Source organism: Populus nigra, chromosome 9 (assembly GCF_951802175.1).
Source record: "Populus nigra chromosome 9, ddPopNigr1.1, whole genome shotgun sequence".
Lineage (NCBI taxonomy): Eukaryota > Viridiplantae > Streptophyta > Magnoliopsida > Malpighiales > Salicaceae > Populus > Populus nigra.
In genome coordinates, this window is record NC_084860.1 from 16917081 (window position 1) to 16927362 (window position 10282).

Here is a 10282-nt window from a genome sequence, read left to right on the forward strand (position 1 = left end):
GCAAGCTGGAAGCCAGAGTAGCTTTATGCACAAAGCAAATTCATTTCGTGCAATTGGCTAAGGAATTGCAACTTGGTTTTAGTTGGCTGAGGTATATTCTAACGAGAATCTGTCTCCATTCTTGATTGATCCATGAACCAAGAATCAAGTTGATTTATGCATAGAATACAACTCCAAATGGTCCAAGCTCCAAGCAACTTCTTTTGCTGCTGAGGTCAATTTGGGTCTAGCCTTGTTCTTATCATGATGAGATTTGTGGGATCAGGAGATTTTTGTAGGCTTCAAATTCTTTGTCTGGAATCATGATCAGCATGGTTTGACATTGGACCAGAAATATGTAAGCATAAATGAACAACGCCAAAATGATCCTGAAGTTTATGAGCAGCTCAATTTGGGTCCCTCTGGTTAGTGAAATTACACCAACCACCATGGACTCTTCCTCTTCGCAGGTCATTAATGGCATGCGGGAAGGACTTGTGCGCTTCCACGAGATTTAAAAAAGAAATTGATCGTCATTTACATAGGATTCTAGAAGGTGTTAAGCTGGACTTTTGTAAAATCTTTGATTTTAGACCCATGGGATATAAAATATTGATGTCCATTTTCTTAGCTTGCAAGTCTCTCTCTCTCTCTCTCTCTCTCTCTCTCTTAATTTGAAAGTCTTTGGATAAATTCTCCATACAAATTTTCAACCATTTTTGCTTATTGAGATTAAATCTTTTTACACACCAAGCTAAGTTGTTGTCCATAGCCTAATACAAAACAAACTAGAAGTGCTCAGCTTTTTCTTGTACCATACGAGGAGAAATATTTTGGATTTTAACAATGTATTAATTATTTTGTCCTGAAAATCAAAATGATATTTGTTAATGGGCCGAGATAATTCAGTAAATTTATGTTTTTTATATATAGTAAAATAATTTCATCACCCTTAAAAGCTAAGAAAATAAGCTTTTTGTCCGGAAGCTGTATTTACATAGTTAAAAGACGATGATACCCTTAAAAACTCAAAAGTTTTGGCTTTGTAAAGAGTTATTTTTGTTTATATATTTTTTTTACAATAAAATAACATGTCTAGCCTTTGATTATAAAAAATTTAAGCTCGGTATGAGAGGGCGCTTTCATCTTTACAACATTTTTTTATAATATTAGGATGCTCTTAAGGGCTTTTTAGTAATTTGAATCATTAAAATATTAATAAATCCATATAAAAGGTTGATGTGTGCTACCCACGTGTCATCATCCCCCTCCATCAAATGGGAGGCGCATGGTACATATTACGATGAATCTCGAGTTTAGTAAGTTAACCTGGTTAATTTTAGTTTTTTAATTCTATTTTTTAATTGATTTTTTTTAATTTCATCCTTTAATGTTTAGTTAATTAAGAATTATACTTCATAATTTGTTTTAATTTCTTTCTATGAGGTTATTCTAATCTCATAATCCATGTTACAGATTTAATAATTTAACCCGGTTGATTTGGGTTATTTTTTAAACCATTTTTTTTTCAATTTTATTCTTTAACATTGAGTTAATTAAGAATTATATTTCATAATTTATTTCACTTTACTTCTGTAAGGTTATCTTGGTCTAATGACTCGGGTCACAGGAGTGGCTGGCTAATCCAAATTGACTCAAGTTGTCTTTTTTATTTTTTTCTAATTGATTTTTTTTTAGTCTCATCATTCAATATTAGGTTGATTCAGAATTAAAAACTTGATTTGATTTACTTTCTATAGAATTATCACAGTCTCATAACCTAACCTGCAAACTTTACAGGTTAACTCGGGTTGACTTGATTCAATCCAATATGTTTTCGTCTCAATATTAAAAAAAATATCACTTTGAATCTTTTTTTTAGTCATATTATATTTTTATCGAGGTTGTTTTTAAACCCTCAAGTCAATTGGGTTATATTAGACCAATGCTTATTCGACTTACAATTTTTTTTCTACTAAAAAATACATTAACAATATTTGAATTTTTTTTTTATATGACCTACATTTTAATGGGGTAAATAATCTAGTAAGATTTATTAAACACCGTTTGATAAATACTATAATTCAAGTATTTTTTTTAAATGTTTTTTAAAATGTTATTTCACATAATTTTTTTTAAAAATTCATTTTTACCATGTGACCAAACACATTTTAATAATCTCAATCAATTGATTTTTCTTCTATTTTTTTCTTTACAAATAAAACATGTCATCTAATAATGTTCTTAAATTCGCAAAACCCATGTATATCTCTTGGCATATGGCGTAATCATGAAAGAAAAAAACACTTCTATATGGCATATGAACTTTGTTCATATGCTGAATGAATTATCCTTTATTATTATTATTATTATTATTATTATTATTATTTTGAATTTGAAATTACACATTTAGTTTTAAAAAAACATAAAAATAATGTATTTTCAAACTAAACACATTTAAAATACAATATTATTATATAGATAACCGATACTCAAGTGTTATCTGGCAACCTAGTCCAAATAATATTTTATAAAAATTTGATTTTTTTATTATAATATTTTTTAATATTTTTATTTTTTTAATACATTAATATTAAAAATAAATTTTAAAAAATAAAAATATATTATTTTAATATATTTATAAATAAAAAACATTTTAAAATATAACTATTATCATAATAACAAATATTATTCCTCGGAAAGTTGACATGTAAAATTTGTTGTTCTTTAAAACAAAAAAAGTAAAACAATAGGCTAGTTCTATAAATAGAAACAAATTGAGGGACCATAACAAGAAGCAGAAAAAACTTTAAGACAGAAATAAAAGGAAGCTTCTACTCATACCGTTGACAGGTTCTATTTTTATAAACATGACACCCCAAAACCTTTCACCTTATTTTTCACAGAAATTACAAAAACGCCCTCCATTTTCTTCCCTTTTCTTACCCGAATCAGAAAATGAAGTCATAATACATTCAATCTTATCTTTCTAAGCCCTCGATTTCATCAATCTATCAAAAAACCCACCTTGGTTTTTCCCATAAAAATCGAACTTCTTTCTTTTTTTTTAAGCAATTCAGGTTTTTTTTTTACTGCCAATTTTGATCGATATTCTTGTTTTGACGTTGAATTCATGCCTGCCCTTGAATTTTTTGCTGTTAACTATCATGTTTTGATGTTAAAGTTTGGTTCTTTTTAATGTTTCTGACCTGGGTTTTTGATTATTTTTTTTTTGTAGAGAGAAAGAGGGAGAGGGAGAGAGATGCAGAGCCAGGTGGTGTGTAGAGGGTGTAGAAGTTTATTGTTATATCCAAGTGGAGCTACTAATGTTTGTTGTGCTTTATGTAGTACCGTTACCTCTATTCCTGCTCCTGGTATATAATTCAGTTCCCTCTCTCTCTGTTTTGTTTGTTGAACCCTTTAATGTTTATGTTTTTATGTGAATGCTTTTCGCCTTTATTAATGTTAATGATAGGCGCAATGAATATTGGTAATTTGGAAGATTTAGGTTTTTGGTTTTTGTTCTTCTTTCTAATTGGTACTGCTAAGTTTAAAAATTTCTTCTGCCTTTTGTTTTAGTGTGTTCTAGGAGATAATTGCTCGAAGAATTGTTGGTGGGAAAGATGGAGGCTGTGGGTTTTAGATGAATTAGTTGACTTGGGTGGTTTTAGATGAAATTAGGGTTGGATTTGATGATTAGCTTTGGAGGTTAGAATTTCATCGAAGTTGTTGCTTTGGATAAATTTGGAATTTTCTGCATTGTGGAATTGAAGTTTAGAAATGGATGAAAAATGCATCTAGAACTTGTGTTTTTACTGTTAAAAGAGAGTTACCTTTTGTATTATACTGGATGTCAGTGTCATCTAAGATTAGCCATGGATTTGAAAACAGGAATGCCTTCTTGCGTAGTTCATAATCCTGCTGTTATCCACTGAGTGTTAAAGTTTCATGCTCATTGTCTGGCTTCCATTGCTTATACCGAGTGCCAATTCTGAGCTTTTCTTAAAATGAAGGGACTAGCTTGTTCTTAGACTCTAATGAGAATATGCATTTGTATCTGACATATAAGTTAGATTGCAGTTCAAAAGGATTTGGTAATTTAAATCATTATAGCCTTCTTCCCTGGTTCTTGATATGAATAGACAGCCTTGTTACCTATATTTGTAGTACTAGTTATGAAAAACAACCAATCCCCCAAATGTCCACATTCTAGATGTTGAAATTGAAATGGTCGTGGAACCTCCACTCTTTTTTATGAGGATATAAAAATGCTCCAGTTCCGTTTCGTTCTCTTTTGACTTAAATAAAAAAAAGTAAAGAAAAAGAATTCAATATGTGGTGGGAATTTCAATTTAGATTGGATAGAATTAAAATATATGGTGATAGGATATTTGGGTCCAATTGCAAACTTGCAGGGATGGACGTGGCTCAACTCATATGTCGAGGTTGCAGGACATTGCTAATGTATGCACGGGGGGCAACAACTGTGAGATGCTCCTGCTGCCACATAGTGAACTTTGCACCAGGTATAATATAAGCATTGTAAAATTATTTCATACTATTTGACAAATTTGGATTTGCAATTTGCAAGCTTAACTCATCTAATCTGCTCCATAACAACAGAAATAGTCTTGTGCTGTTTTTCTTTTTATAGTGTAAAGGTTTAGGTTGATAATTTGCTTCCAAGAAGCTTGGATTGCTCTTTTCTTCCATGGACGTTTTCTGTGCCTTATCAAAACATTTCAGATTCTCAAGGGGAAAAAAACTAAAAGACAAGAAGTATATAGAACTATCAGCAGGGCACCAATGATCCTAATTAATTATAGAATGTAGTGGTGAGAGTGGTATCTTCTTTTTGTGATGAGAATTCATTTCTAAAACTTCTATCTCACTTTATTGCTTATTACTCTTTTCCATCTCACTTGCTTTCTTTTAGTAGTTGTTTGCACTATTTTCCAGGTTCCTTTTTTATTAGGTAATTGCTATTGAGTTTTTAAAATTTGAACGTTTGGAGGGATTAGTAGCTGGTGCACTTATGGTTACTGAGAGTGGTGATATTTTGATACCCAGTTTCCATCAATTTACCTACTGTCAATGAAACTGGAAGTTGTTACCATTGGCTTCATTTGTGTACTTTCTATCATTTAATTTCTAAATTGCATTTATCGATTGTGCTAAGTTTCCTTTATCTTTCTCTTTTGTTTGGTGGTGTGTACTGATTTGTTTTCTCTATGTTTTTGTGGCTGTGTGAGTAGGACCTAACCAGGTTGCTCATGTCAACTGTGGGAACTGCCAGACTACACTTATGTATCCGAATGGTGCTCCATCTGTCAAGTGTGCGGTCTGTCACTATGTTACTAACATTAGTGTAAGTGCATTAACTATATTGAGGCACCAGTATTTACCTTGTAAAATTTGCTGTGGCTGCCAAAGATTGAAATTATCTTCGGTTTTGGCTCAAGTTTTTTGCTTCTGTTATTTAAATTAATTTCCATCTCATGATATGAACTTCAGTACTTCAAGTAGTAATCTGCCTTTGCATTTGTGCATTGGATCAAGATTGTCTCCTGTTAATGTTTGGGCACATGCTTGCTTATGAACAATAGTTTATCTAATATTCTGCTGCCTACAAATTATACGAAGATCTTCATGTCTTTCTATCTCTGGATGCATATAATGATCTGTACTGTATGGTTGAAATATTTGAATTCCATAAAGGGATGGATAGTGGATAACATTATGTAGTCATTAGGAGTTGGTCTAACATGATTATTGCCTCTCTTTTTAAGGACCATCTTTACCATCATTAATTTTACAAATCTCCTCCCCTCCTTTTATACATCCTGCTACTCATTTCTTGGTAGTTATTGCCAAATCGCCAACTTTCAGTACAAAGTTAAAGCCTGAAGGTAGATATATGTATGAACTCAGAATTTTTTTAGTTTTTTTGTTGAGGACACATAATTAGTTGCGAATGAGTTTTCCACATGCCATTGAAATTGATTTATAGCTCCTCTTTTTGACAGTTCTCTTTGCTATGATAATACACAGTGTCTTTAAAAAACAAAGTTTGTCCACAGTGACCACCCAACCTGAAACTTCTTCCTTGATCTTTTGATAGTTCTAAGTATTTGCTGCTGTGGTTCGCTTTGTGATGTGTTGCAGAGATAATCTTGACATTTTTTTAGTAAATGTGCTTATTGTTTAACAAAATTGTCCTTTTCTTTTGAATGGATGTTAGCTCTTTGTACTTGCCAGTTACCTCTGGAGTCAATTGGAATAGTCCAAAAGAGCCAAATGTTTTTGTATTCTTTGACATGGATTAGTTCCTCTGTAAATTAAGATTATTATAAATATAAATTTCATTTTGATCCTGTCAGCTGGCTTTCAGGAAATTCAATATTCTCCTGTGTGTGTGAAGTTAAATAGACTTGGAATGTATTTTCATGATCCAGATGATTCCCTTGCAGTGAGAAGTAACTTTCTAATACTGCTAGAGCATCCTTGTCACCATGAACAGACACCATAGCTTTGGATATACATCTCTGTTTTTGGAGACTGAATGATTTCTTTTATTGCATCAACCAACCACTGCACTTTTTCCTCATTTGGTTATTGTGAGGTCTTTAGTGAGCAATGATTGTTCTTTTCACTCTCTTGTGCTGTATCATGTGTCTTGCAGATGGCTAATGTGAGAGTTCCGCTTCCAGCAAACAGACCTAGTGGTATAGGTGGAACAATGCCGTCTACTTCAACAGTAAGTAACTGGACTTACTTTTCTTTCCTGGTGGAAAATGCTACAAAAAATCTTGGTTATTTTGTATCTAATGCTTACTAAATCTGTTATTTCCCTTCTCATACCTGTTTTCAATGCCTCATTCTCAGACTCAAACTGTCGTTGTGGAAAACCCTATGTCTGTTGATGAAAGTGGCAAATTGGTATAACTCAACTTTGTTCCTTTCAACTTTTCTTGTTAAAAAAATCTGATTTATTTTTCCCATTCTTTGTTTTCCATTCATTCCTTTGGAGTAGAATATGTGCTGATAAGATTTCTATCCATTGCAGGTTAGCAATGTTGTTGTTGGTGTCACTACAGAAAAAAAATAATCCGGTGAGATTTTGATATCTTGCTATACTTTTAGTAGGAAATGGCCCAGATTCATACTTGTTGTGAAGAAGGATATGAAAATTCGTTATGTATATTTTGTCTAAAATAGCTATGAGCAACATTTGTTCAAAACCATTTTGAATACACGAGCTGTTGGTGAAATTTGCAGTGTGGATGTGTACATTTTGAGGATATGAAGCTTTAGAGGGCATTCTTTCTGTCTCTCTGATTGCCGAACTGAAACATCGTTATGTTTGTACTAATATCTGGTTGAGTGAATGTGCTTGTATCTTTCAAAGTGAACTATCATATACTGTATGCAGGGAATGTGCTTATTTGGTACTTCCGGAACCCTAGATTCTTGAAGATAAATTCTGTATAATTGAGTGTTCTATCATTAAAATCATGTTTTAACCTTTCCAAATTAGTTGTATCTGCATTGTGGTTTGTTTCTCATCAAGGCAATGACTTTCATTGCAATAAACGGTTGACTTTTTTGGGAATTTAATCATTTATAGAAAATAGCTGTATCTCCTTTCAAAAACGAATTGGGAGGTGCACATTATTGATGCCAAGGCAATTTTTGATAACTTGTGCTAAAAGAAAAGGGAGGAGAAAAGAAATGAGCCATAAGCAAGTCTCCATGAAATAGTAAAGAGAGATCACTTCCTAAGCTTGAATTTTGTCTTGATTAGAGTTGTGGATTACTTTTCTCGTCATATGACAGTGCAAGTCCAAGCTCGAGAGATTCCATACGAAGAGGAGGCTGTCTAGCATTGAGGTTGAATTTATATTGAGTGTGTGTTAGCATGAAAAATATTAAATACGTGTTATTATAATGTTTTCTATGGTTTTTTTTGTTAAAATTATATTAATGTATTTTTAAATAAAATATACTTTTATAAATGATTTTATATCATAATATAAAATACACACAAAGCATTAGAGTGGGGTTTTGGAGGCTGGAGTCACATATTGTTAAACTAGGCTTGTTAACCTATGACATGTAAGCCCATTTCCCCTCGAAATGTGAAACATAAGAGAGATCACTTCCTAAGCTTAATTCTTGTCTTGATTGGAGTTGCTTTTCTCGTCATATGACAATGTAAGTCCAAGCCGGAGAGATTCCTCATGAAGAGGCTGTCTAGCATTGTGATTAAACTTATATATTAATACTTGAGAATAGATTGGAGTGCCCATTGATTTACAAATTAACTCAAAAAACTCACCATCAAAATCTTGGACTCGATAAGATCCCGGACTGAATCTAAAATCTATGATGTAAAAACTTCTGAAATAGAATTTATTAAGTAAACAATCAAGGTAAATATTTTTTATTATTTTTTAATCAGAAATTATTTCAATAATTTAATAAGAGATGATGAAACATTTTATATAATTTGTTTTATTCTTGTTCTACTACCATATAAATTCCAAGTAAATTGAACATAAAGCATATATCAAACAATACCATTCTCTTCATTTCTTTCGAGAATGGAACCCAAGTTCTTCACTTGTTTAGCATCCAAAGGCTCTTTTTTTTTATCTGGTTTTCTCTCATGTCAATGGGATTTGTTAGGAGGAGGAATTCTCCAACACAAACAAGCAATTGGCATGACGAGATCATGAACCTTACCCTACGTGAAAAAAATCTGATGTTTACTGCAAGGGGAAAAGGACTTGAACTTTTCCCAACCACCAAAACCAAAATTGTGAACTTTAAGTTTGATGGTTAGACAACCCAAAGAAAGTTAGTGGCACACTAAATGTGGCTTACTAGACTCAACAAAGGGATTTGGCCATCCATTCTCCTCTCTTAACCTATATATATGGCCTGCCTTGTGCTGGTCTGCCATCATCATTACACCGTTCATCCCTTCTATCCCAGTCTCTCTCTTGTCTTCTGTCAACATGGGCTTGCAAAATGAAGAAAAGCTTGAGCTTGGATGCACTGGCTTACAGCCAAAGCCAAAGAAATGGGTTCTCTTGATGGTAAGGGTGGTTGCATTCTTGGCCACAGCAGCTGCAACACTTGTGATGGCGCTCAACAAAGAAACCAAAACTCTTGTTGTTGCCACTGTTGGGAATACCCCAATAAAAGTCACCCTCACTGCCAAGTTTCAACACACCCCAGCATTCGTGTAAGCCTAATCAACTCATCTCCTTCCTTTAACATAACTGTAATCAGCATTTGTAAGTACATGAACATAGGAGATGGGAATTTAGCATGGAAATATTTCAGTGTTTCTAGTTATGTGTGTGAGATATGGTGTACTGCAGGTTCTTTGTTATAGCTAATGGAATGGCTAGTTTCCATAACTTGGTGATGATTATGGTGGAGCTTTGTGGTCAGAAGCTTGATTACAAAGGAATGCGCCTTGCCATGGTCGCCATTTTAGATATGGTAACATTCTCACAACTTTTTTCTTTACCAAGAGACAAAAAAGGGGAGAGAAGACTCTTTGTTAAACAAAAACTATTTTGCTCAAATGCTTGCAGATGACAGTGGCTCTGGTATCAGGAGGGGCTAGTGCTGCGACTTTCATGGCTGAGCTAGGCAAGAACGGAAATTCTCATGCAAGGTGGGACAAGATTTGTGACAAATTTGAGACCTTTTGTGATCATGGTGGTGCTGCACTCATTGCTTCCTCTGCCGGCCTTATTCTCATGATGATTATTAGTGTCATGTCGATCATGAAGCTTCTAATTAAACCAAAATCTGACAGCAGCTAGCATTGTTGTCCCATATAATGTAAGGACTAAGTGAATCCATTCACTTTGCACCCTTTTCTGCTCTGTGTATTACTCTTGCAAATAATCAAGAAAGTTGCCTTTGAGCCGTCTTTGTTGCTATGGCCAGAGAAATGCTATCAGCTGCTTTCAAGTCTCAACAACCATGCATAACAGATAGAGGTTTTGAACATGAATATGGCTTAATTCTATGGCAAGGAAAAATCCTTTTTCTATCCACCTCCATCGAGCTTCCACAATCAATATACATAGGTAAATAGATACGTGGACCCAGGCTACACGCATGGCTGGATATATATATATATATTAACAATAAATGACTATAATAAATTGATCAAATAAAAAAATAACTACAATAACCTGAAAAAAGAAAAAGAAAAGGCGACCCCGTAATTAAACTGAAGGGGAGGGTCAATGCGAAGAAGTTTAGGTTTTCTGTACCA

At 33.3% G+C, this 10282-nt stretch overlaps 2 protein-coding genes across 3 annotated transcripts; both read left to right on the forward strand.

The window, feature by feature from the left end:
* Positions 1–2841: 2841 nt before the first annotated feature.
* On the forward strand, positions 2842–7512 carry LOC133702720 (protein LSD1). Of its 2 annotated transcripts, XM_062127055.1 has the most exons (8): positions 2842–3059; positions 3218–3353; positions 4395–4505; positions 5235–5347; positions 6662–6736; positions 6865–6918; positions 7046–7091; positions 7258–7512. In XM_062127055.1, the coding sequence occupies exons 2-7, from the start codon at positions 3242–3244 to the stop codon at positions 7085–7087; spliced, it is 507 nt and encodes a 168-aa protein (XP_061983039.1). In that variant the 5' UTR covers positions 2842–3059; positions 3218–3241; the 3' UTR covers positions 7088–7091; positions 7258–7512. The 2 variants fall into 2 exon arrangements, with proteins under 2 accessions (XP_061983039.1, XP_061983038.1); XM_062127054.1 differs by having other exon boundaries at positions 2843–3059; positions 7046–7512.
* A 1443-nt stretch (positions 7513–8955) lies between these two features.
* LOC133702587 (CASP-like protein 1B1) lies at positions 8956–9941 on the forward strand. The gene is made up of 3 exons (XM_062126894.1): positions 8956–9229; positions 9369–9492; positions 9588–9941. Exons 1-3 carry the CDS (start codon positions 9000–9002, stop codon positions 9819–9821), a joined length of 588 nt encoding a protein of 195 aa, XP_061982878.1. The 5' UTR covers positions 8956–8999; the 3' UTR covers positions 9822–9941.
* Positions 9942–10282: the final 341 nt, after the last annotated feature.

What these genes read in the sequence shown, in the direction of transcription:
- LOC133702720 (XM_062127055.1), top strand. Translation starts at nt 3,242, where the DNA reads ATGCAGAGCCAGGTGGTGTGTAGAGGGTGTAGAAGTTTATTGTTATAT. An exon ending in CATAGTGAACTTTGCACCAG is followed by an intron (nt 4,506 to 5,234) that starts GTATAATATAAG and finishes CTGTGTGAGTAG; the next exon opens with GACCTAACCAGGTTGCTCAT. An exon ending in CAATGCCGTCTACTTCAACA is followed by an intron (nt 6,737 to 6,864) that starts GTAAGTAACTGG and finishes CCTCATTCTCAG; the next exon opens with ACTCAAACTGTCGTTGTGGA.
- LOC133702587 (XM_062126894.1), top strand. Translation starts at nt 9,000, where the DNA reads ATGGGCTTGCAAAATGAAGAAAAGCTTGAGCTTGGATGCACTGGCTTA. An exon ending in CAACACACCCCAGCATTCGT is followed by an intron (nt 9,230 to 9,368) that starts GTAAGCCTAATC and finishes GGTGTACTGCAG; the next exon opens with GTTCTTTGTTATAGCTAATG. An exon ending in TGGTCGCCATTTTAGATATG is followed by an intron (nt 9,493 to 9,587) that starts GTAACATTCTCA and finishes AAATGCTTGCAG; the next exon opens with ATGACAGTGGCTCTGGTATC.